General features: G+C 43.0%; 1 protein-coding gene across 1 annotated transcript in view; it reads right to left on the bottom strand.

Moving 5' to 3' along the window:
- Window positions 1-27,440, bottom strand: part of CACNB2 (calcium voltage-gated channel auxiliary subunit beta 2) — a 402,030-nt gene that overhangs the window by 126,343 nt on the left and 248,247 nt on the right. Inside the window, exon 5 of the mRNA XM_075553410.1 lies at window positions 12,604-12,723. Within this exon, the coding sequence (XP_075409525.1) occupies window positions 12,604-12,723 (120 nt within the window). The remainder of the gene's footprint in view (window positions 1-12,603; window positions 12,724-27,440) is intronic.

Genomic DNA, 27,440 nt, shown 5'->3' with positions numbered 1-27,440 from the left:
TCTTTTTCAAACACACACACACACACACACACACACACACACACACAACTGCAAAAGAAAGAGAGGGAATGTTAAATCATTCTTGATCTTCAGAAGCCAGGACATATGCTAGGTGATGTGAATCGGGACACAGCTGCTGAGAAGACCAAGTAACCACGGCACACTGCAGGTCTCTCAGGCTTACTGTGCTTACCACTCAAGCTGGAAACGAATAATCACAGTAGTGACTATGTAAATTTTGCAAATCTGCTGCCAAGGAATATCCCTGTGAGGACCCAGGTGCAGCTGACCCACGCCCTGGTATTTTTCAGTATGCATGCAGGAGAAGGCTGGGCAATGAAGAAGGAAGACCACTGAAGCAGTGAGCCATGTGAATTATGGGTTTGGAAAAGAATACTGAAGTACTCGGGACTGCCAGAAGCACAAACACATCTCTCAGAGGAAGGCCCAGCCAGAATGCTCCTGAGAAACAAGGATGGGGAGACGTGCATTATGTGTTTGGCCGCCTTATTAGGAAAAGGTCATCGTGCTTGGTCAAGTAGAAGGGCATCAAAACAGAGGAAGACCTTAGTTGAGCTGGCTTTGGCACAGTGGCTGCAACAATAGGCTCTGACATAACAGTTGTTTGGGTGGCACAGGTCCGGGCCGTGTTCTGGTTCTGTTGTCCATAGGACTGTTATCAACTGGGACTGAATCAGTCCCACCTAAAGGCAAGAAACATGCTTCATAGTCGATCCTTTCTCCACCCCATGAAAGAGGTAAAACAAGAGCAGTTGTTTATGTCTTCTAACACGGACTCCCCAGTAGACTCCGAGCTCCTTAATGGCAGGATCTATGTGGTCCTGTGCCCATCACCAGAGACCTAGAGCAGGAGTAAGGGACCGGGAACCCTGCTTGCCTGACACTCAGCAGGTTATTCAATTATCACTAGAGATCTGTGAGTTAAGTATTAATTTCATTTTGAAAATGGCAAGACAGAACTTCACCCCGAAGTTATCAAAAGGTCAAGCAGCCAGCCCATGGTAAAGATGGAATTTGCATTCTGGTCTCCCAGACTTGAAATGGTGCTACAGGGACCACGTGACTGGCAGGGCTTAATATGTCTGCTATCTGCTTCTTTGCCGAAAAACCAAAAGCCGACCTCTTACCCGAGACTTCACATCTGAAAGGATGGAAGAGGGTTAGTTAACCTTGACCAAAAGTGGAAACAACAGAGAAGAAAGGTTTTGAAGGAAAAGACAAGGAGCTCAGTGCTCTGTGGGTGGAAGAACCGACAGAGATGCGGAGAAGGGAGACACGGGGTGCCAACACTGCGAACGGTGCCGACATTCAGAAAGAGTCAAGGGAAAGACCGTGGGAGTTGACAAACTCATCATGACGACGAAAGGAGAACTGACATGGAAGTCACACTCTGCAAAGGTGCTTCAACTACTTCATGGGGGAAAAGGTAGGTGTCTTTTGTTTGTTTTTGCCTATTTAAGGAATTCATATACAATCATGTTAAAAAGAGTTGTCCACTCCTCCCCACATGCAATTTTAGCAGATTTTCTCCTTTCTTGTGCTCCTTGTGGTTAGTTCCCTGTTTCTCCCCCCCCCCCCCCCCACCCCACCAACTACCTCTGCCATGCCCCTAGGAAACTGTTAACCCAGTTACTGTCTCTACAGATTTACACATCCTGGATTTGACAGACTAAAAACATTCCAAATAAAAACAAAAGCGGGGAGGGGGAAATCCCAACAATCATAACAAAACAAAACAGAGAGAAACTTCAATCAAAAGGAAAGCAGAAAATATGTGAAACTGGCGTAAATTTAAAATGGGCCAAATGATAGGGCGTGACACTTTAACTTAAGGACAAGGCTCCCTGTCTGATAAGAGGCTCGTCCCATCCTTGGTCTACGGTCCCAGGGCCCACACCCTAGAATGGAGAGAGCTGCGTCAGGAGATGTAGGCGCATGTTATAGGTCTCACACCGCCAGCACCCACAAGACCAAACGCAGCACACGAGCTCTCTGCAGCGGCTCCCAGGACCCCACGATCACTTTGAAGTCTACAAGGCTCGGTGTGAAAGCCAACCGTGTGGCCAAGGCAACGGAAGCCTATCAGTCCCAACTTGAGCAGCCAGTTGGTTGTAAATGCCCAATTCCAGAGAGGAAACTAAAAAAACAATAAAACAGCAGACATAGAAGAGAAGGAATCAAAGAAGTAGGAAGAGTAGGCTCGTGGTACGGTGGATGCAGCCAGCACCTGCCAGGCATCGTGGAGCTACTGGAGAAGCGAAACAAGGTTGAAGTTTGTAGAACAGTCGAGGGAAAGCTTGATAAAAGGTCAACAAACTTCATGATTAGGAAGCGACGAGGGGTTTTCAATAGAGAAGGCGAGGCAGAAGTCAGGTACAAGATGTTAACGAGCGAGGGGGGAGGAAATAGAAGCAGGAGAGGAAAGTGTGATGTTGGAAGGCCGGTGGTAGAAGAAAGGCAAAACCTAGGGGGGAAGAATCAGGAGGGTGTTTGCCTCACAACAAAGGGGTAAGGCAATTGAAAGTTGGCTTTGGAAGACTGTTTGCAAAAATGGCTGCAGCAGTCCCCCCCCGCTCCAGGGGTCCACACCTTCCGTAGTTCCCTCCTTCACTTGCAGGGTTAGTTAAACACGTGGCCAGCCGGCCAATGGGACATTAGCAAACACTACCAAGAAGAGCCCTCAATATTGCTTGTTGGAGGTTGTTCTCTCTTGATGCACATGAAATTCTGAAACTAGAAGGTGATCAAGCCCCAACCTACCTGCTGGAGGATGAAAGACTACATGGAGAATCATGAAATAACCAAGCTGACAAAGGTCAACACACTCAAGGTCACCTCATCATTGATGAATCTGCCAGTGCCCACTAACAAAGGGGAGAGAATCGGGACCTCTAGAAGATGCTGGTGTCTGGGTACCCATCACCAGGGCTTTGGTCTGCTGCCAGAGCTGCATCGGTGATGGTCGGGGTAGGAAGCAGGGCTGCATGCACGTGCAGCCCATCATAATGCTTCCTACGTATCTCAAAAGGCTATAGCAACACACACTTTCCTTTTTCCTTTGTACAGCGTCCACATTGTGTATAATAAGTGGTATTCGGGCACTAATTTTTAAAAGAGTTTTGTTATTACTATTATCGACAACTAACATTTGAGTTCTCACTGTGAACCAAACACCATCCTGACAGATTGGCAGAACTGGATCTATGAGAACCTGAGTGGTGCCCAAGGGCCATTTTGCTCAGTTGCTAACTGAAAGATTGGAGGTTCAAGCATACCCAGAACCTCCTATGAAGAAAGGTCTGGTGAGTTAGCTCCAAAAAATTAGCCAAGAAAAATTCATGGAGGTTTTACTCTGACACACACGAGGTCTCCATGAGTCAGAATCAACTCAAGGGTAACTTGCTTCAGGGCTGGAAAGGAGTGAGCAGAAACTCTCCCACTTATGTTCTGTTGGTGCTGTTATTTGCCTAAGTTTATGCTTCTACGTAGCACCACAAGAGACACTGAAGGAAGCAGCAGTGCAATAGATGGTCAGATGAGTGTCAGAAATAACTGTACCAGAGTGTGTGTCCACACTTAGTACATCATACATGTGAGCTAATGTAGATGCCTCATGTGGGTTATAGGGTTTTCACAGACTTATTTCTTACCAGGAGAACAATAAGAACTAAGCTAATGGGTATTGAGGCAACATAGTAACCTAGCCTGATATGTGTTTGACAACACTGTAACCCACTCTGCTATAAATTTGACAACACAGTAGCCTACTCTGCTACATATGTGGAAGGCAGTAGTTTGCACTAAGCATATTGATAATTCTTCAATGCAAGATAGGAAGCATTGGAATTAACATTTGGGTGAAATTCTACCCTAAAGTATTTTCCCAAGTATGCCTCTCATAGGCTGTGAATCCCATGGAGAGCTATCTCTGCTGGATTTTATCTTTCACACTGTCAATAATGTTTTGTCTTGCTTTTTCCTCTGACTGTATATCTAGTTTAATACTTGTCCTGTGATGTCACGTTCTCTTTAATACTCTATTTTGTGGATTTAAGAACATGTACAATATCGACATATTTGTCCTTACCTGCTATATTTTAACACTTAGATATTTTTTAATATAAAAATCATCTTTGCACCAATGAGCATATTGTATTGCCCTCTCCTTCCTGAAAAAAAAACACTAATTAGGAGAACATTTAAAATTGGGCAACATTTTCAGAGTAAGGCATTTATGAATTAAAACAACATGAGAACCATGTTCTTTTGTAGTAAGTTGATTACTACATATAAGGAATAAACCATAGCTCGTGGTTATATGCGGGGCTGCTAACTGCAGAGTCAGGAGTTCAAAACCACGAGCCATAGGAGCCAGCCAGGGGCAGTTCTACCTGGCCCTTTAGCGTCACTGTGAGTTGGCATCGACTTCAAGGCAGTGAGTTTTATTTTGGAGCTTTTAGTGAAATATGCTTCCTTCTGAAAATAAATTTTAAATATTCACACTGAGAAAGGAGATAGGAATAGATACATTATTTCTGGCTTTCCATTAATAGTGATGGGAAATTCAGCACAGGATAATGGTGATGCTGCACAAGATGAATGTAATTAATGTCATTGAACTATATGTGCAATAGTTGAATTGGCAAAAGTGTAAAGGCTTTTTTTCCCCCAAGTTGAGATGAAGTCCAGTTCCTCAAACAACTGATAAACTAGAGAAGAATAAAACAGGGAAGTAATTATAAAAAAAATAATTTCCAGAACTTGCATTTCTAAAGTGACGAGCCTATCACAATGAGTGGCTGAGAAGCCACATGAGGTAAAAATAAAAATAAATTAAGATTTTGATTACACTACAGCATGCACACTGCTACAGATAAGAGCCTGCAACACAGCGAATTCAGGATAGATAAATCCTTCAGGGCCAAAAGGAGAAGAGAGATACCAAGAAGATTAGGGGAAAGTAGGGGGTGAAAGCAGGAATCGATAACAAGGATCAACCTATAACCCCCTCGAACAACAGAAAAGTGGGAGAAGGATGACAGAGGACGATGTAAGATATGAAAATAATAATCTATAACTTATCAAAGGTTCATGAGGGAGGAAGGAGGGGTGAGGATGAGGAGCTGATACCAAGGGCTCAAGTAGAAAGAAAATACTTTGAAAACGATTATGGCGGGCGGCCATGTGTAAAGGTGCTTGACACACTGAATGGATGATTGTGAAAAGAGCTGTAAGAGCCACCCATAAAAGTATTTAATAATAATAATAATAAAAAGATTTATACCCGGCATCCAGACACGTTGTGATAAAATTTCAAAATATCAATAAAAGAATAGCTTACAAAATATTAGAGAAAGTTAAAGAAATCCCCACGACAGAGAGAAATCAGCTGTCATGAGAGCAATGCTGGGAGCAAGGAAAACAGTTTCGAGGGAAATGTTTTTCGTCCCTGCACACCGTACCCAGCCAAGTCACTAATTCCATGTGCAGGTCGGTAAGTCAGGGTACAATGATGCCGTTACAAAGGATGCAATGAAACCGCATGTGTGTGAGCTTTCGAATGCCAATCTCAAAATCTGCTTCGTAAACTTTTACTCAAGTCACAATAAGTGTAGCAACGATGGAACATACGATTTTCCTGTGGTTCTTGAATGCTCCCTCTGCCCCCCCCCCCACTATCATGATCCCAATTCTACCTTACATATCTGGCTAGACCAGATGATGCACACTGGTACAAATAGGAACTGGAAACACAGGGAATCCAGGACAGATGATCCCTTCAGGACCAGTGGTGAGAGTGGCAATACCAGGAGGGAAAGGGGAAGGTGGGGTAAAAGGGGGAACCGATCACAAGGATCTACATGGAACCTCCTCCTTAGGGGACAGACAACAGAAAAGTGGGTGAAGGGAGACATCAGACAGTGTAAGACATGACAAAATAATAATAATTTATAAATTATCAATGGTTCATGAGGGAGGGGGGCAGAGAAGGAGTGAAAAAAATGAGGAGCTGATACCAAGGGTTCAAAAACAAAGCCATTGTTTTGAGGATGGTGATGTCAACAACTATACAACTGTGCTTGACATAATAGATGCATGTATGGATTGTGATAAGAATTGTACGAGGCCTCAATAAAATGATTTTTTTTTAAGTTTAAAAAAAAACAAATAAAGGTGAGGGTAGAATAAAGACATTCCACTTTGGCAAGATATCAAAAGTCAAGCTTTCTTGGAAAGGTTCCACAGAATCCTGCTTCTGCGTCTACTTTCGATACATCCCCGCATCAGGGGCCATGTCCCTCTTCTCCACTCCCCACTTTCTACTTCCTAAGCCAAACAGTTAGAAGCTCTCACCTTCTGCAAGGCATCTCTGTTCCCACCAGCAGGGTGCAGTGTTTCCCTCTGGAAGCACCTTAGAAAGCATGCTACTCATCTAGTTACTTCTAGTCTCATCTACCCTTTATCAGACTGAGTTAAGAATAAGAATGCTCTCCCCAACCAAGCAATGAATCCTTTTTGCAGTCAAGATATCTAACTTTGTGGAACTGGCTTCTCAGTCCCTACTGCCCTCCCACGGTATCTAATACAATTTCTTTAATGCAGTAGACATTCAAAGACAAGGGAACAACAGGCTTAAAATGCAATATCACTCATTCTCCTGAGAATGCACACTAAACTGATTTTACCTCTGCTTCAATCCCTACCACACTCTTATCTCCCAGTTCTGAGTCCTGACCAAAGGATAGAAGGAACACATTTTGAAGAACAGAGGTAGGGACTAGGAAGGTGAGAAAGAAAATCAATTTTCAATTAAGAGAAGATGATCCCATGATCCAACAATTTCATTTCCAGAGAAATGGGACCATATGGCCACAGAAACCTGAACATGAATGTTCGTAGCAGGATTATTTATGATATACAAAACATAATGCATATATAACTACGCATTAACTGATGAATAGGTAAATAGGATATATTATATCCAAGCAACCGAATAGTATTCATCAATAAGAAAAGAATCAAGGAATCAAGTAGCACTTGTGCTACAATATGAATGAACCTTGAAAACAGTATGTAAGTGAAAGTACTCAGTCACAAAAGGCCACCTATCATATGGCTGTATTTAAATGACAGATCCAGAATAAACAAATCCAGAGGGACAGGAAGCCTATTCGTGGTTGTCTAGGGATCTCGGAGGCACAAAGCTTCACCGTTCAAACCAACCACCCTCACTTCTGGAGAAAGATGAGGCAGGATGCTTTAGTAAAGATTTACAGCTTCAGGAATCCTGTATAGGGTTACTACGAATCAAAATTGACTCGATGGCTGTGGGTTTGGGGAAGGGATGAAGAGGTTAGGGGGAAATGAGGGGCGACTGATTAATGAATGAGCACAGCGTCTCTTTGGGGAACCATGAAAATGCTCTCAAAATTGCTTGTTGTTGATGACTGCAAAGCATTGACTATACCAAAAGCCAATGGACTCACATTTCAAGTGGGCAAATCGTACGGGCTATGACTTATATCACAACCAACTGCTTTTAATTGTGAGAATAAATTAAATTCATCCATCACTTCTGATTATCCACCCACTCTCACACAGCCAATCCCAACAGCGAGTGGCTCTCTAAGACAGAGTAGAACTGTTTCCCGGGGTTGCCAGCTCTGCCCATCTTTACGAAAGCAGACTGCCTCCTCCTTGTCCCACGGAGCCATTGGTAGGTTGAGCCCACGGGCCTTTCAGTTATCACCCCACTGGAGCATCATGCTTAAACTAGGCAGGGTTGGCCACATACCGAATAGGATTAACAACCCCTCACTTGGATTCAGAAAGGCAAAAGTGAAAAACAAGGTCAAGTCAGTTGATATTTATTTCCTTAAAAATTAAAGATACAATCTGGCCTACTGAAAGGGCCCCTAGTTTAAGAGATGCTCCAACCAACTGCTGAAGAAGTCTGGAGAAGGGCAGCGTGTCTCCATTAAATAATCTTTGGTAGGCCACCATTTCTTTTCTCACTCCTTTTTCTTTTACATGTAAAAATAGATTTCTATTTCATTACTTATTTTTGTCAGTCAGTAGTTGTTCAAAGTACATTTACTGATTGTTTCCATTTGAGAGTTCAATGAATTTCTTCTGTTGTTAATTTAAATAGATTCATTGACATACAATTCACAAATCACACAGTTCAATGCCTTAAAACATGTTAAAAAGAGTGTGCACTCACCACCACAATCTGCTTTAATGGCAGTCACAACTTCTAAAAGCAGTGTCTCTGGTTCCATCACATTATTGCACAGAGGAATTAAGATGGCAATTAATGGACGAGACAGTTCAGACACACAGTCCCATGACCTCAAAGCACTGCTGAGGTCTAGACTAGGCCTGTTAGGATTGCTGAAAGGCATCATGCAAAAAAAAAAAAGATATATGTGTGTGTATATATGTGTATATGTATATATGTGTGTATATATATATATATATACACACACACCATATTAAATGAAGGGGGAAGTGCAGAGTGGAGACCCAAGGCCCAAGTGTCGGCCAATGGAGATCCCCTCATAGAGGGGTTTAGGAGAGGAGATGGGTTAATTAGGGTGCGAGGTAGTACCGATGAAGAACACAGCTTTCCCCCAGATCCTGGATGGTTCCTCCCCCCAACTACCATGATCCGAATTCTACCTTGCAGGGCTGGATAGGGCAGAGGATGTACACTGGTACATATGAGGGCTGGAGACACAGGGAATCCAGGGTGGATGTTACCTTCAGGACCAAGGGTGTGAGGGGTGATACTGGGAGAGTGGAGGGTGAGTGGGTTGGAAAGGGGGAACGGATTACAAGGATCCACATGTGACCTCTTCCCTGGGAGAGGGACAGCAGATAAAGGGGGGAGGGGAGACTCCGGATAGGGCAAGATATGACAAAATAACGATGTATAAATTACCAAAGGCACATGAGGGAGGGGGTAGAGGGGAGGGAGGGGAAAAAAAAAAGAGGACCTGATGCAAAGGGCTTAAGTAGAGAGCAAATGCTTTGAGAATGATTGGGGCAGGGAATGTATGGATGTGCTTTATACAATTGATGTATGTATATGTATGGATTGTGATAAGAGTTGTATGAGTCCCTAATAAAATGTAAAAAAAGAAAAAAAAAAGAAAAGTCTTTCTGTTTGATGGATGCCATGGTCATAACAACATAAGGGTAGGAAAAGTCTGATTTGTTTCCCAAAATCCAAAGTGTTTTCTGGCTAAAGTGATGGGTTGATGTATTTAAAAACTCTAAGCCTTCAGATTAAAATAGGTCCCCCAAAGGCATGATGATATGTTGGCAGAGGGGAGCAATGAAATAATCGAATGAAGAGCTAACCATCTCCAGCCTCTTTTTCGTAATCCTTCCTCAGGAAATCAGAATTCATAAACCCAATCTACCCACACGATGATGAAACATGAAGTAAACTTAGATCTCCACCTTCCATCTCCTTTCAGAACATACTCAATTCTAATTTGCCCAAATGTAATTTATTTGTGTACAGTGACATTTTCAGATATTGACATAATTTTAAAGAAAACAGATGTAAACTAATTATTTCCTTTAGATGGAAGAAATAACCCTTCAATTACCTTCCATTTGTTTTAAATTCCTATTTCCTTTCATCATCTCCATCATTCATAACTATAAATTTATTCGTCTCTATAACAAGTAGCCAGGGCTTTGAACCAGAATGACCTGGTTCATTCATACCAATGCAGTGAAACCAGAACCAACTTAGATTTGTACATTTGGGTGATCTCAAACGGTGACCCTGAATGGAAAAGCTTACAGGTCACAGGCCTGCAATGGGAAATTCAAGGGGGTGGTAAAGTAGACGCCCTTTCAGGAGACTGGTGTGTAGAGTTTAGAGAGCATTCAACAACTACAGCAGCCCAGTGGCCTTGAACATCTCTGCTCCACATTCAACGGGCAGCACACTTGGTTGCTTTGCCCCACATATCCTGCCCTTCCTTTCTAAGAGGGAGATGAAGTTTCTAGCAAGACTTCTTTCTGCCTGCAATTTTTCCAATTCTACTTCCCCTTCTGGTTCATCCATATGTTTAAAATTCAGGATTGTTCTAGTTTCGGACCCAGAAAGAACCAGTGCAAAGCCCGGCATGTACCACGCACGTAGCTTGATTTAGGATCAGAGCACCTTAGCTGAGAACATACAGAAATGTCCCACATAGCTGCGCCATGTGCTCATGACTGAGAACACTCGAGACTCATGGATAAAAATGCTCCATCGGATGACCAAAGACTTTGAAAAACAAATCTCCGACGCATTGGGATGGAAGGCGAACTGGAGCATCTGTTCAGTTTCTGTGTATGAAAGTGACAGGAATAAATGAGCTACCAACTGAGTGGGAAGAAAAAAAAAATCTGATTTCTGAACTAAAAACGTATTTTTCCCCTTGACTCTTCCTTGCACCCTGGTGCGAAATCAGAATGCAGCATTAGGATTCTAGACCACGGCATCTAGTCATTGCCCTACAAACCCGTGGAAATGAATTCTACTAGGCATATGTTCATGATATAATTTTTTCTCCCAATGATTTGGAATTCATTCAGTGTCAACTTTCACTTTCGTAATGGGAGTCCCTGGGTGGCTCAGAGGGTTAAGCACTCAAATGCAAATCCAAAGGGTGGTGGTCTGAATGCCACCAGTGTGCCTCCGGGGAAAGGCCTGGTCATCTTGCCTTGAAAACCCCAGGGAGCAGTTCCCCTCTGCATACTGACATGGTGTGGCTGTGAGTAGGCCACAGCCCCTGGTGGCAGTGGGTTTGGCTGAGTGTTTCCAATGGCAAACTTCCATCAAGCAGGCTGTTTTATGGCAATCAGACCACACCTTTATCGGCTTATCAGCTTCCACTTACACAAAAGCATCTCTCCTGCAGCTGCGGTTTCTGAGTTGTTTTGCACTTAAAGACAGTGCCAGACCTGGAGACGATTGCTCAGCCAACTGAGGTGAGAGCATTGTTTTGCTGTATGGGAATACTGCTTTGCAAAAGTCCAAGTCTCCTGGCAGCTCCTCGGTGAACTAGTACGGCAGCTGTGCTGGGAGGTCATGAATATTACATAAGGACTGCCCATGCATCCACACCCACCCAGCATCTCTGCGCCACATCCCCATAGCAACACACAGACTTTACTCCTCTCAGACCTGGAGCTGCGGGCAGAATCTCTCTAATGCCACCTTTATCGTGTTCAGCAGGTGAACACAGTATTTATACTCTCCAAAGCAGTGATTTCTTCCGAAAGAAAACCACCACCTTGTAGAACTAGGTTCATTCAGAAGCGATCGGGTTACCACAGAAACCAAATAGACAACAGTCTATGGCATAGAAATAGCTGCTATTCAGAATGACTCCCTGAGGAAAGGTATACAAATCATGACAGTTTGTGTCATGAGACGCGCCCTGAACGACAGTTTCCAGCTCTATAATTCCTATGTGATCTCCAGCAACCTTCCATGATTGTAAATTACATTTCCCCATGAAATTTTGAAGTCCCCATTCTACAGGAGCTCTGGTGGCACCAGAGTTAAGCAGAAGCAGAAAGGTCAGTGGTTCTGGCCCACGCAGTGGCTTCCTAGGAGAAAAGCCCTGGTCATCTGGAGCTCACAGCCTGGGAAGCCCTGTGGAGAGAGTCAACACTATCCAACAGGCTGACAGTGCTGCACAACCCACGCAGAGCCCGGAGCAAGAAGAGCCACCCATCGACCCACTTTAGTATTCTGGGATGGCAAAGAAGCTGGTCCAAGGGAAGGCATTGGTTTATAAATTTAATTTAAAAAAAAACGAAAGATCATTTTATTGGGGGGCTCTTGCAACTATTACAATCCATCCACCAATTGTCTCAGGCATATTTGCACATATGTTGCCATCATTCTTTTCTAGACATTGACTTTCTATTGAGTCCTTGGTATCAGCTTCTCTCCCTACCTTGATAGATTATAAATAAGACATTGGTTTTCTGATCAATACAAAATTTCCTTGCTTTATTTTCAGAAAGCATAAGTCAGTCTATTTTTTTTAAATGTAAGAAACTACTATTGCCAACACCCAGGGAGTGACATTGGAGGCAGGTAGGGGCAGAGGGGGTGGGGTTCATTCAAGTCTGAGAAAATAAACGTTAGCTTGGGAAGTTTGTTTCTGTTTTTACCATCTGTTTTTGCAAATGGATATATGGTTTACAGGAGGAAGGGTGGGAATGCAAAATCATCTTATTGTAAGACACAGCTTTTCTTCTTCAGAGATCTAGGAAGCCTTTGTAAATTCAGGATTTGCTTCTGTGTGCACATCAATCATCTACTCACGGAAACAAGTGGCTTGGATAAAACAAGAGAGAAGTAAAGACCACTCTCATATCTCACTTTTTTTTCTGTCAAAGAAATTCCCTTTTTCCTATACGTCTTGTACGTAGCCGGATTTGGAATACTTGAGCAGATCATGCACACGCATGCGGACAACCTGCCCCAGGCAGCTCAGTGAGGGCAGGGCACTGAAAAATTTGCAAAGAAACCTGTCAGTAAGGAAGAAACGGTCATACCTTTGCTTTCTCCAACTGGGCCTGGGCCTGCCGCTCTGCCTCTCTCCGCACGGCCTCCCGGTCCTCCTCCAAAGAGACATCAGAATCGGATGGACGGCTGGTGTAGGAGTCTGCCGAACCCTGGGGAGCACAAGGGACATTTTACATGAGAGTCAGTCTATGGTATCTGTGGGAGAAGCAGGTCGCTTCCTCGCTTGTGCTAGGAATTCCTGAAAGGAGGAGAAAATAATCCATTTTGGGGGGTAGCACACTATCTACAAATCCACGCTCCAGTGGGCAGCTCACACAATAATGGGGGCAGTTCTACCTATCAAGTTATTCTTTCTTCCCAAGCATCCTATTCAGATCCGTATCTTTTTTCTGGGGCTAGGCAAGTTATTTTCTATTCAACCAACTCCATGGTGCAATGCAAGGCTGAAGGACACGGAGGGGCACAAGGGTAGCTTCCAGAAGAATAATCAACACACGGAGACAGGTATTTAGAACTGAAGAGACGGTCTCACCCAATTAAAAACTCGCATGAGGCATACACTTGAGCTCTCCAAGCTGCCACCACCATGATCTGCCTTGCACGTTCTTCTTCAGCATCATTTGGTACTCCCCTATTCACCTAGCATCTCCTAAGACAAAGCTGCAAGGCACCACATATAGCTTCACTCCATCTCTAAGCAAGGCATTTTGCAACACTTTCCAATCCATGTCGAAGGAGCGGTGTCTTCAGGAATCACCTGCCTAGACTATTTAGATGGAAATCCATCCACACGCAGGAAAAGGAGCTCCAAAAATAAAATGGTGAGGAATCTCCCGAGCCCCTCTCTCATCACCATGACCAGATGAACTCCATCCAACCAGCCACTGCCTTCCTCCCTCCAGGCCACAGCATCAGCCAAACCCGCGGCGCCCCCAAATGAAAACCCCCGAGCTTACACAGATATCGGAAGTCTTCAGCCGGCCCCCCTTGGCTCTTTTCAGAAGCCTGATCCAGGTGGCCTTCATGAGCCAGGCAGCACCTTCAAGGTCCGTAGCGGCAGCCCCAGGCAGAGGTCCTCAGAAGGCTGGCGCGCGCCGCCGAGCCCTGGAGAGCCCCGGCTCCTTCCCCAGCCATGCTCCTTCCCCAGCCCCCACCCGCCACCGTCCCCCTCTGCCCCGGGGGACTTTCACTCCGTGCGCCGCCGCCAGAGGACACAAATCCAAAAGGACTCCGGTTTTCCTATTGCCCAGGGGGCGCAAGGGACGAGGGAGAAGCGATCCAATGCTTTCTATCGCTTTCAAAATACAGTACACTTCAAGTGCATTCAAGGAAAACCAGCAACTCCTTCTAAACTTGGTACTTCCCTAAATGTTTCCTGCCCGACTCTTTCTTCGTTAATGGCAATTAATTGCACAAGGACCTTTTTTTTAAAAAAAAAAACCTCAGTGCAGAAAAAAAACCGTCTGCAGTGACATTTGCAAGTGCAAAGTTCAAGCCTTATCTTGAGCGATCTGGAGGGGGTGGGAGGGCGGAGGACGCACTCACTGCACTGGGCATGCCCAATGTTTAGCCTTTTGACGTAGCCGCTCACATCACACTGTTCCTCTATGTCTAATTGCCATTTTACATCCGATGTGTAAACAGCTGGAAAGGTCTTGGGGCTCTATAGTAAGGAGCACATGGTATATGTTTGTCATGCTTCTGTTGTAGAGGAAATGTTCTCTCAAAGGGGGAGGAAAAGGCATGCAATCTGACCTGGGGTGATCACTTTTCAATACTGTGCAACAGAAAAGTGTTTCTTAGCCAAGGGATCCATCGTGTATCATAGATCGCCTCTACAACACTGAGCAGCAAAAAATAAAATAATACTCATCGCTCTCATGCGACACTGCTATGTATTGCTTGCGAGTTCTCCTACAAGATGCGAGACAGGGATTTGCCCCTTTAGCAAATAGGACATGGAAGGAGGTACAGCTCTCTGCAGCAAGGATTTTAACCCAGCTCCAAATCACTTTGAATTTTCCCCTCCTCCCATGGAGAAACTAGCAGGTGATACAGTCACTGTGGGTACAGGTACAGCAATAACCATGAGGCCATTTCAGAGCTTCCATGATCTACTAGCTGGACTTAGATTTATGGAATAATCTATCTCAACCTCTTGTTTCAGATACGGTACCTGAGGCTTCAGAGGGAAAGATGCAAAATTTACCCATTTCCTGTGCTAACGAAAATACGTTTTAAAATGCACACTTCCAGGTTTCTCAGAGTAAACACAAACTTCTAAGCTACCACTACAGTGCACACATGGGACAAGTGGGTTGTTTGAATTCCATGGCGGTAATTTTGGAGATACCTGCAATGACAGGAAGGTATCCTCTAGAAAATCTGCCTCGTTCCTCGCCTCCTTCCCATTTCTTCTTCTCTCTACTTCTCTCCAAATCAGTTTCCTTCTTCCTCTCTTCCGCCCTCCTACCTTTTTTTTTGTTGCTATTCTACTTCCTTTGCTTCCCACATGCCCCCCCTTCCTGCCTGCCTTTTTGCCTTCCTCTACATTCTGGGCTGAAACCAATTTCCATGACATAAATGTTAACTTAAGACAATAGCATACAACAGGAGCTTCTGAATGAAAATTTTTAACTGTAGTATCATAACATATAACTGGATTCTAGGTTAATATATAATTATATTAACATATAGATGATACATTAATAAATTGCTTATATTGTTATAAAGGGAATGAAAAATACATGAAGGGTAGGAATGCATTGAAAAAATTTTTCTTCTAAGAAGATTTATTATGTGGATTCCAGTTTAAAAGTTTTGTCCTTTGGGGGCTCAGTTGGTGATATACTCAATATATTGTTCTAATTTTTAAAAGAATTTTCGTGTTTTAACTTTTAGCAAAAATGGAGGAAATCATGAATGACATGGATCAATACAATAGTAGAGACAACTGATTCAAACTTACCATCACTTAGGAAAAAATCAGAGGACCGGTTAACATTTTAGTTATTTATTCATTATTTTGTAATTAAATACTTTTATTGGTAGTGCTTATATCTCTTGTCACCATCCATACATTCATCCAGTGTGTCTAGCACATTTTTACATGTACTGTCATAATTTTCAAAGCATTCTCTTCCCACTTGAGCCCCTGTTATCAGCTCCCCATTTCTTCCCCTCCCCTCCCACCACCTGCCCTCCCTCATGAACCCTTAATAAGTTATATGTTATGATTTTCATATCTTACGTCATCCTCCATCACCCCTCACCCAGTTTTCTATTGTTCATCCCCCTGAGAGGGGGTTATAGATAGATCCTTGTGACTGATTCCTCTTTCTCCCTCCCACTCTCCCCTAATCCTCGTGGTATCTCTACTCTCATTATTGGCCCTGAGGGGTTTATCTATCCTGGATTTCCTGTGTTGTGGGCAGTGTGCATGTTCTGGCCTAATCTGATTTGTAAAGTAGAACTGAGGTCAAGATTGTTGGGGTTAGGAAGCACCAAAGAACTAGAGGAAAGTTGTGTGTTTCATTGGTGGTATACTGCACCCTGAATGGCTCATCTCTTCCCTGTGACCCCTCTCTGAGGGGATGTCCAAATGTCCACAGATGGGCACTGGGTCTCCACTACATCACACCCCCTGCCTCGACACACACACACCCCGGCCCATTCAACTTGGGTATGATTTTGTTCTGGGTTTTAAATGCCTGGTACCTGATCCCTTCAACACCTAATGATTACACAGTCTGGTGTGCTTCTTCCATGTGGGCTTTTTTACTTCTCAGCTAGATAGCTGCTTGTTTATCTTCAAGCCTTTAAGACCTCAGACACCATATCTTTTGATAGGCAGGCACCATCAGCTTTCTTTACCAAATTTACTGAGGCACCCATTTTGTCTTCAGTGATCGTGTTGGAAAGGTGAGCATCACAGAATGCTGGATTGTTGGAACAAAGTGTTGTGTTGAGGGAGTACTTCAGTCAAGGCCCAATGTCCATTTGCAACCTTAATTCTTAATATATAAATAAGAGTACATAGTTCTATTCCTCTCTATATATGTTTATATGTGTTTATATATATTTACATAGGTACATGACTGTTTTTAGACCTCTATAAATGTCCTTTGCCTCCCAATTCTTTCCTCTATTTTCTTTTACTTTCCTCTTGTCCCACCATCATGTTCAGCCTGCATTCAGGTTTAGTAATTCCTCACTGCTACATTGCTCTTGATTAAGCCACACTTCTCACCATTGATTTTAGTTTACTTGTTGTTCCCTTGTCCCTGGGTTGGCTCCCCCCACCCCATCCCCCTGCCTTTCTTTCTCCCACCTCCCCTTCTCCCATATCCCCTGGAAACATTGGTTCCATTCTTTTCGTCTCCAAATTATTTATCCCACCTATCTTATCTAGATAGACATGCAGGTACGTTAATAAGCACAAAAACCAAGCAAAGCCAAATAAAACAACAAAGGAATTCAAGACCAACAAAACAACAACAGAGAGAAAGCCACTGACAAAAATGGAAAGACCTATAAATAGTTCAAGGTCTGTTTGTTGACGAGTGTTTTCCAGTGGAGTCTGATGGGGTACACACTCCGTCTCCAAAGCCTACTTTTGGTATTCCCCAGATATTTCATCACCTTGTTCCCCTTGCTGCTCTGTTGCATGCCCTTCATGTTGTGCGCCAGCGTGATGGGGTCAGATTGTGTACAATTCCTGCACTGTGTCTCCAGTATTGTCACCCGCAGCGCTATGGTTTAGTGAGGGATGTCCTGTCTCATGGTGGTGCCGCCCTATGGTCCTCTCTGTGCGTTGTCTGCTTTGAGCAGGAATATGGTCCTCAGGGCTTGGTCAACCAGCATGTCCTCCCATCCCTCTCCATCTCTTTTCATTTCCCCCGTGTGCTCTAATCAGATGCACCCTTCCTCCCAAGCTGTAGTCCAGGGCTGTCCTCTGAAGTGTTTTCTTCTGAGGGGGTGGGGGGATGTCCACATAGTTGGGATTGTGGCCGGCCCCACAGACCTCCCTATTGATCCCTGGTACATGCCGGTATGGGCAACATTTTATTATTCGGCTACATATGAGTTTAGCACTAGTCTAAGATGACTCAATAGCAGCTAACACCTGTTTGCTACAATTTAGTTTTACTATTTAGTTTTTCTTGTAAAATATGTAGGTGAGGATCTATTTTTTCACAAAAAGGTAAATTTTCCTAAAACAATTTACTGGAAAACCAGGGGCTTCCTCCTCAGTTATTGAAATATTCTGCTTAACCAAGATTTACCAAGGAGAAATGAGGTTTTTCTACCGAGACATACATATAGGGTATTTCTAAGTTTCACAAACGCTTTTTATAACAGACTAGTGGAGTAGAAATTTACCATGATACACAATGTTTCCCCATAAAGAGTTTAAACTTCCTAATCGCCAACTATTGGCATTCTTGACCCAACGGTGCTGCTTATTGGCTCAGGTCAGACTTTGTTACAAAGATGCTGTCATGGAGAACCTGGTCACAATAAGAGCACAGCAAGTAGCTAATTACCTTCTATCTCATTTCCTCTCAAACAAAATCAGAGTTTAAACATCTTTGTTAGTAACCAGGAGCCCCAGCCGTTACGCATTGGGCTGCGGACTGCAGGATGGGTAGTTTCCAACCACTAGAAGATCCTTTTTCTAACGGCGGTCTCAGAAACGCACAGGGTTTGCTTTAACTCATCAGTGGAAAAAAAACTCTATATTGACTTTTGGGGTGTTTTTAATATTGACTATGCTTGATTAACTTTTGGCTATTTTCTAATACCAAATATGACTGAATTGATTTTAAGTGTTGTTCATAAAGGAGCCAAGTTGCTTTCATCTCTTGGGCCCATAGGGGGGGTTGGGGAGGGGTAGAAGCAGCCCTGGAGGTACAGTGGCTCCTGAATGAATTCGGCTGCTAGCCACCAGGGCAGCAGATTGAAATTATCAGCCACTCATCGGGAGAACGTTTTCTATTCCCGTAAAGGGTTAACTGTCTTGTACACTCACTGGGGCAATTCTACTCTGCTGCATAGAGTGGCTACAAGGGGTACACAACTCTATGGCAACGCATTTGGGGGTGAGATAGAGTAGTATAGTTTGCAATTATCTACTTAACATTATAGATGTTAATATACACCTATTATAGAAAAGTAGAGGCACAAACAACCATCGCTTTACATCCTCACGATCAAAGATAATCACTGTTAAATAGCATCCCCTGCATCTGCCTCCAAAGTTACAGCTTTGTTGAAAGTCACCCTCCCCGTGTGTGCCTGACAATTAATCTTCCTCCTTCTGGGAAAATGGATTTATGCAGTTCGAAGTGATATAGCAAATTAAGCTTTTGCCTTTGGTACCATATGGACTTTCTGGGTCATTGTGCCTCAAGTAGTCTTCAGTCAGGGACAGCTGGCAGTCATTTCCATAACTGCAGAAGAGGTTCATCACAAGAGGGACCCTTGATCTCTGAAGTTCCTACAATGTGAGTCTTGAGTCTTCTGTAGTGTTTGTCCTTGTAGGTACATCCTAGTTCCAGTTAACTATATTCCTGTGGCTACATCTTAATACTGTCATTCCTAATTGCACATTTCCAAAATGCAACTTGTACCTAATAAGACCTCATGTCAGGATCTTATATTTTTTAAAAGCATTTTATTGGGGGCCTGTACAACTCTTATCACAATTCATCCATCCATCCATCCATCCATCCATCCATCCATCTATCCATTGTGTCAAGTACATTTGTTACCATCATCATTTTCAAAACATTTGCTTTCTTCTTGAGCCCTTGGTATCAGCTCCTCATTTTGTCCCCCTCCCTCCTCCCCCTCCCTCCTTCATGAACCCTTAACAATTCATAAATTATTATTATTTCTCCATGCCTTACACTGACCAATGTCTCCTTTCACCCACTTTTCTGTTGTCCACCCCCAGGGAGGGGGTTATATATAGATCCTTGTCATCGGTTCCCCCTGGGGTCTTCCTGTTTTAATCCTGAGACATCGCACATGCTTGACGCTGCATTATTTTGCTAATAGAAAGATTTATTTTAACAAAATTAATGCTTTTCTTTGTGCTTCAATTTTTGCCTTGCCCTCATGTTGTGTAAGAAAGCACCCCTCTTGCTCCTAACAATATTTTTTTTCTGGCTGGAAATAAGGCTTGCTTTACTGATGTTGGATGTGACTGCAGTCACAGTCGTGAACGAGGGTTTGTAAGTCACTATGTATGACTACGAGGATTCCAGTTTAATGCATAGGTCCCCCCAAATTAAACGGGGGTAACAATGCCTGTGTGATAAGTGGACAGCTGCAAACAAGTTCTCGCCATCCAACACTTGTCTTAGTCTCATAAAGGTGTCTTCAAGAAAGGTCTAATAAAACCTGGCTTCCCAAGGGACTTGCGGAGCCAGTTCATTTCAGGGCAGAAAGGTCAGCTCTGAAATTTATGGCAACTGGGTTTGGGATCCTAATGGGTGATCGTGGTACATGATTCTCAAAGGACACAAAGTAATCATGTGAGTTTATTAGGAAGAAGTTTGAAGAAAATTGAAAGCTGCATTGTTGTAACAAAGGGCAAGAAATTGACAGTGAGGAATGGTTTTCTATCATGACAATACACTGGTTCATTCTTCAAAGGTTTCCAGGGCTGTCCTTCCAGATCTGTGTTATGAACCTGAGTCCATCGCCCTTTCAGACTTCTTTTTGTTCCCACAAATCAAAAAATACTTAAAAGGAACAGGATTTGAGTCTCTCAAGGATGCCCAACCTGCCATTTTGATGCAGAATAGCTCAAAGGTACAGAACTCTTCAAAAGAGAGGTAGAGAGATAGAAATTCTACTTTCAAAAGTGTATTGACCTAGATGGAAGATATATCAAGAAGCCTCAACATTACCATTTTGCGCCACCTCAAACAGGAAGATTTAAGATAGATTTCACCCTTTCTTGCCCCCACCCCAATAAATGCATATTTAAGCACACATGCGCCTGGAGTCCCTTCAGGGACCTGGGGCCATCACACTGTCTCTTGCCTGAAATATGTCTGAGTTCCTTAATGAGAATGGTATTTAGATTGTTGTCAGGAAACTCCACACATTATTGAGAAAACCTTGTCCTTTGAGATTTAAAGAGGTTTCTCTGATATTTTTATAAATAATTTTATTGGGGGCCCATACAACTCTTATAACAATCCATCTTTCATTCATCGTGTCAAGCACATTTGTATATTTGTTGCCATCATATTTTTCAAAACATATTCTTGCTACTTGAACCCTTGATAACAGCTTCTCTTTCACCCCCGCCTCTCCCCCGCCCTTCCTCCCTCCCTCCCTCTTGAAAACTTATAAATTATGATTTTCTTTCATGTCTTACACTGACCGACATCTCCCTTCACCCACTTTTCTGTTGTCCAACTACCAGGGAGGGGGTTATATGTAGATCATTGTTATGGGTTTCCCCTTTCTTCCCCTACCTTCCCCTTAACCTTCTGGTAGCACTACTCTCATTATTGGTCCTGAGGGGGTTATCTGTCCTGGATTCCCTGGGTTTCCAGTTCTTATCTATACCTGTGTACATGCTCTGGTCTAGCCAGATTTGTAAGGTATAATTGGGGTTATGATAGTGGGGGGAAGAAGCATTAATGAACTAGAGGAAAGTTATATGTTTCATCGGTGCTATACTGCACCCTGGCTAGCTCACCTCCTCCCCACAACCCTTCTGTAAGGGCATGTCCAATTGCCTACAGATGGGCTTTGAGTCTCCACTCTGTACTCCCTCTTCACAATGATATGTTTTTTTGTTCTGGGTCTTTGATGCCTGATACCTTACCCTATCAACACCTCATGATCACACAGACTGGTGTACTTCTTCCATGTGGGCTTTGCTGCTTCTCAGCTAGATGGCTGCTTGTTTATCTCCAAGCCTTTAAGACCCCAGATGCTAAATCTTTTAATAGCCGGGCCCCATCAGCTTTCTTTGCACATTTGCTTATGGACTTGCTTTGTCTTCAGCAATTGTGCCCTGAAGGTGAGCATCATGGAATGCCATGTCAATAGAACAAAATGTTCATGCCTTGAGAAAGTACTTGAGTTGAGGCCCAATGTCCATCTGCTACTTTAATACCAAACCTATAAATACATGTACATAGATCTATTTCACAATCATCACATATAAATATATTTCCTCCTAGTTCTTTCCTCTATTTCCTTTTACTTTCCTCTTGTCCCACTACCATGTTCAGCCTTCATTGGGGTTTCAGTAATTCCTCTTGGCCTCCTATGCTCTCCTCCATTGTCCCTAGGTTTGTTAACACTCACTTCCTTTCGCCCCCCTCCCCACTTCTCCTGATTACCCCCCTGGAATGTCGGTCATGTTGTTTTCTCCTCCAGACTGTTTATCCTGCCTATCTTATCTAGATAGACCTGCAGAGACAATAATAAGCACAAAATCAAGACAGAGCAACAAAAGAAAACAAAACATCAACAACAAAACCCAACAAAAAACAAAGAAAAGTTTATGCATAGCTCAAGGTCTGTTTGTTGACCTTTGGAGTATTTTCCAGTCCAGTCTGATGGGGTGCCATGCCCTTGTCCCAGAGTCTATATTTGGTATTACCCGGGAATTTCATCACTTTGCTCTCCTTGCTGTTCTGTTGCATGCCCTTAGTGTTTTGCCTTGTGTGATGGAGTCAAATCGGGCACCATTTCTGCACTGTGTCTCCAGTGTTGTCTCATGAAGCATTATGAGTCTGTGAGGGATATCTTGTCTTGTAGTGGGGCCAGCCCTATGATCCTCTCTGTGCACTGGCTACTCTGAGCAGGAATATTGTCCTCAGGGCTTGGTGGGCTAGGATGTGCTCCACTCCTCTCCCTCCCCCTTCATTTGCTCCTGTGTGCTCTGATTAGATGTATCCCTCTCCCTGAGCTGTAGCTTCAGTGCTGTCCTCTGAAGTAAATTCTTCCAGGGGGAAGGGGGACTCTCCACATAGCTGGGGTTGGGACCAGCCCCTCAGACCTCTATTGGTTCCCTGCCTCGTGCCGGTATGTTGCATTCACGTCTGGAGCACTGGGTTGAAGTCTGGTCCCTCTTTCCCTGTTCTCTGATCTTTTAAAACCCTTTTAAATTTGTCACAATCTATCAAAGTCAAAAATACAGTGCATTTTGATATTATCCTATATTATATTAATCATTTGAACAATCAGCTTCCTGTAAACATTAGATTAAATAATTAAATGATAACAATAGTGTGCTGAACAAATGATCCGAGAAGCTGGATTATGTGAAAAAGGCCGTCTCAGGAATGAGGGAAGGCTTATAACAACTTGTGATATGCAGATGACACAACTTTGCTGATGGAGACCAAGTATTAAAACTCAATGTAAAGAATAGAAAAATCATCACAACTGGACTAATAGAAAAATCCTCTCTGGACTAATAGGTAACAATACAATAAATGGTGAAAAGATTGACATTGTCATGGATTTCATCATGGTTGAATCCACAATCAATGCTACGGAAGCAACAATCATGAGATCAAATGATGTACTGCATTGGGTGAGTCTGCTGCACAAGACCTTTTTCAAGTGTTGAAACAGGAAGGGTACTACTTTGAGAACTCAGGTGTCCCTGACCCAAGCCAGGGTACCGCCTCACATCCATGTGAACACTGGACACTGAATAAGGAAAACTGAAAACGCATTCAAGCATTTGAACTCTGGTGCTGGTGAAGAATATTTCAAGTACCATGAGCTGCCAAAAAGAACAAACATCTGTCTTGGAAGAAGTACAGCCAGAATTCTCCTTAGAGTCTCATGTACTTTGGACATGCGATCAGGAGAGATAGGTCCTTGGTTAAGGACATCATGCTTGGTAAAGTGTAGAGGCAGGCCTTCGACAAGATGGGTCACACATGAGAACAATTGTGAGGATGGTACTGGATGAGGCTGTGCTTTTGTCTGTTGAACATTGGGTTGCATGAGTTGGAACCAAGTCATGGCATCTCAGCAATTTTTAATAAATGCTTTACTACATGTGTCAGTCACTGTGCTTATTAATTCATAATAATTATCTAATACAATTATCAAAACAGACCAATAAATACTATTATCTCTATTTTTTAAAGATGAGAAATTGAGGCATATGGAAGTTTAGTTACTTGGCCAAGGTTCTAAAACTACCAAGTCAATAGAGTTAGGAGTCAACTTGAATTCTGAATTCAAGCCATATACATTTATCAGTTCATAAAACTAAAAGAATAAGTCCCCCCTATGCAACTGACTTAGAGAGTAAGTGGAAAGATAACTCGCTATTTCTTCTAGTCATGAAATGGCATCATGTAAGTTCGGAGTTCTTAGCTCTCTCTTTGCTACAGGTGACTTTTTGAATCTATAAAGAGACAGTCTCTCCCCCACGCAAATCACTTATAAATCTTTACAGATTTTCAATTTCTTTCCAAAAGGCACAATGAAGGTGTGATGGGGTACCAGGAAACAGAGTGTGCCTGCTCAATGTGATGCTGTTTTGTGGAAAGCTGCCTTCTAAGAGTTGGCTGCCACCCTGATATTTTCATCACTTCAGAGCATTACAAAATTGTAAAGCATTTTTTTCATTATGGCTCTACAATGGGATAAGTAGACTAGGGGAACAAAGGAAGTCAAGAAGTCTCAGCTGTTAATTTTGTCTTCAGTAACTTCCTTGGCAGCTAGCCAGCCTTGCCCGAAGATGACTAAAATTCATTTGTATTTTAGATAACCTTAGAGTTCCATAGAAGCAGTGGCTAGTTTGCAGCAATGAAGTGGAAATTATGAAAACCTACATTGGTAGGTCTACGGGTCTGTGGTGGCTGACTTATGAATTTTTAAGAGTACTACATTAAACCACTGCAGCCACCAAATGATTCCTTAAAGTGAAGGCGTGGTGGCTTTTTAATATTTTGTACAAGAGTCTCTGTCCCATACTTTTATTTGCAAATGTTGAGCTTGTCAAAACCACTTGGAGTAAGTTAAAATTAGAGGGCAAATTTTAATATTATTTTCAGTTCTGGATTTTAGGCATGGTTGAATATTTCCATGCATAATTTTAATACATGGTGTGAATGTATTATCAGATTTATTGTTTAGCATGTATCTCCCTCAACTACAGTATAATGTCCATGGGGCATGGACTTATGTCTACTCATTCACTTATGTGTCCCAAATGTCTAAATCGTGCTTGACACGGAACACATGCTCAATACATATTTGCTGATGGATTCCTAGGGTGGACAGAGAGCCTAGTCTTCCTCACATTTTCTATATTAAAGCTGTCATACTCTGTGGGGTCTTCTACAGCACACCAATGTTCTCATGTCTCTTCCACACTACAAAGCACTCCTAGGAACCGTAACTTACCCAATAAATGTGACACAGTGGTGGCTAATGGCAAGGTCAGCAATTTGACACCAGCAGCTGCTTCTCAGGAGACAGACATAACAAGCTGCAGCCTTGGAAACTCACAGCAGCAGTTGCACCCTGGCCCACAGGTTGCTATGGGTCTGAATTGACTGGATGGCAATGGGTTTGCCATTGGCTTTTGTAGAATGAGTACATGGAGTCCTGGTGTCCCAGTGAAATCAGCATCAGGATGCTAAGCCAAAGGTTGTCTCTTCAAATCCACTAGCTACTTTCAGGAAGAAAGTTGAGGCTGTCTGCTCTCATAAAGAATTTACAGTCTCAGAAACCGTAAGGAGCAGGTCTACTCTGGAGCAGGTCTACTCTGCCCTATCAGGCCGCCATGGCCATAAGTTTTATAATCAGAATAAGAACAAAACAATGACTTCCAGCTGAGACTGTACTTGGGATTTTATCCAACAAAAACCAAGTTCACTATTGATAGTCGGTGCCATAACAATCCCATGTGACAGAGTAGAACACCTGTATAAGTCTTTCTAGGCTGTCATCTTGATGGGAGCAGACACCAGTTCTTTCTCCTACAGAACCACTAGATGGGTGTACACAACCCACCTTGCAGTTAGCACATACTTTAGTGCTTAGCCATTGCTCTGTCAGGGCGCCTTCCAAAATCACTAACTGGGTGTCAATGTCAACTCAACTCGATGCCAACTGGTTCCATAAACATGCTCCATGGCATGGTTCCCCCCCCCTCCAAGCCATTTTTAAAAAAAATCACTATACCTGAAATTCATCTATCATTCCTCTTCCAAAGAATTTAAGAAATATATTTGGAAGATATGGTTAAAATTTATTTTCTTCTGACATCCCTGCTCCCTTGAAGACCATGGTTAAAATCCACCTGTCACTGAACTGAAGAAAAGACCTCGAGGTTTGCTCCTTTCAGGATTTCCTCCCAGGAATCCCCAGGAAGTGGTTGTGCTCTGTTCTGAGTCAGGGTCGCTTCTGAATCGGACCCGGATGGGTGCACACATCGGCAACACCAAAAGTTCCCAATAGCTGTGTAGCCATGAGGGATTTCAGAAAAACATTCCCAGGCTCGTTCCCCCTTTTGTAGAATGAGTACATTGAATCGAAGCTACTAGAAAGAAAGTCCATAACGATTTTCTGATAAATACTATGTAAACATGACATCCTATGTGTATTATACTATGTAAACATGACATATCCGATATGTTTACTGATTGCTACTTCTCCTGCACTATCCCTGCCATTCTCATGAGGAGAGAGTTTAAATTCACACTGAAAAATATACTATACACTATGAGGTATACCCCCTCCACAATGGATTTTTCCCCCCTAAAGCTATGCATTTAATCTTTTTTATATTTTTAACAAAACAACCTTATCACCTTCAATGTACTCTCCATTACACTGAATACATTCATCAAATCTGCGATTCCATCCTTGGAAACATTTTTCGAACTCATCTGTTTGGATGGCTGACAGCACCTCCCTAGTTTTTTTCTTCACCGTCATAGTCAAATTGCTGTCCTTTCATGGGCCCCTCCATTTCTGGAAACAAAAAGAAGTCTCATAGAGCATGGGCAGGAGAGTAAGGTGCCTGGGGGCAAGAGAGGCATGCTGATTTGTGCCCCAAACTGGCACACCGAGATGGCTGCATGAGCAGGTGCATTGGCATGGTGGCAAAACCAGTGCCCCTTCTGCCACAAATCAGGCCTTTTTTTATGCACATTGTTACGCAATCTTTTCAGAACTGCTAAATCAGTGGTCCTCAAACTCTGCCCCTTGGACCACATGTGGCCCACCGAGGACATTTATCCGGCCCATCGGATGTTTTTTCCCATTTTTTTTACTTCAAAATAAGATATGTGTAGTGTGCATAGGAATTTGTTCATAGTTTTTTTTTTTTTTAACTATAGTCCGACCCTCTAATGGTCTGAGGGACAGTGAACTGGCCCCGGTTTAAAAAGTTTGCTCTAAATAGAAAGCTTGGTTAACAGTCTGACCTGGTCGAAAGAACTCCAAATACACTATGAGTAGACATTTTCATCTGTTCAGGAAGTTGACGAAAATCCAGAACAAGACTTGTCATCAATTGACATTTCACCCTTTTTGAAATGAGAAAACCACTCATATACTTGAGTTTTCCCATAGTGCTGTCCTTGTAATCTGTGTACAACATCACAACAGTTTCTGTGGCATTTTTCCCAAACAGGAAATAAAATTTCACAGCCGCATTCTGTTCTCTTAAATCAGTCACCACAAAAAACGAAGTTGAAGGGAAATTGCTTTCAAGAAAAAATTCACTGTGACCAGAGAGAACCTTCCCAGGCGAAGCCACTGAGTGCACCACTAACTCAGAGCAAGTTGCTGGATGCTCACCTAGCTGGAAAAATGTACATGTACTACGAAAGCTCTGTCCAACAGAGCT

This window comes from Tenrec ecaudatus, chromosome 6 (assembly GCF_050624435.1).
Source record: "Tenrec ecaudatus isolate mTenEca1 chromosome 6, mTenEca1.hap1, whole genome shotgun sequence".
NCBI lineage: Eukaryota > Metazoa > Chordata > Mammalia > Afrosoricida > Tenrecidae > Tenrec > Tenrec ecaudatus.
The sequence above is the reverse complement of the archived record's forward strand: the minus strand, read 5'-3'. Positions and strand labels throughout refer to the sequence as shown.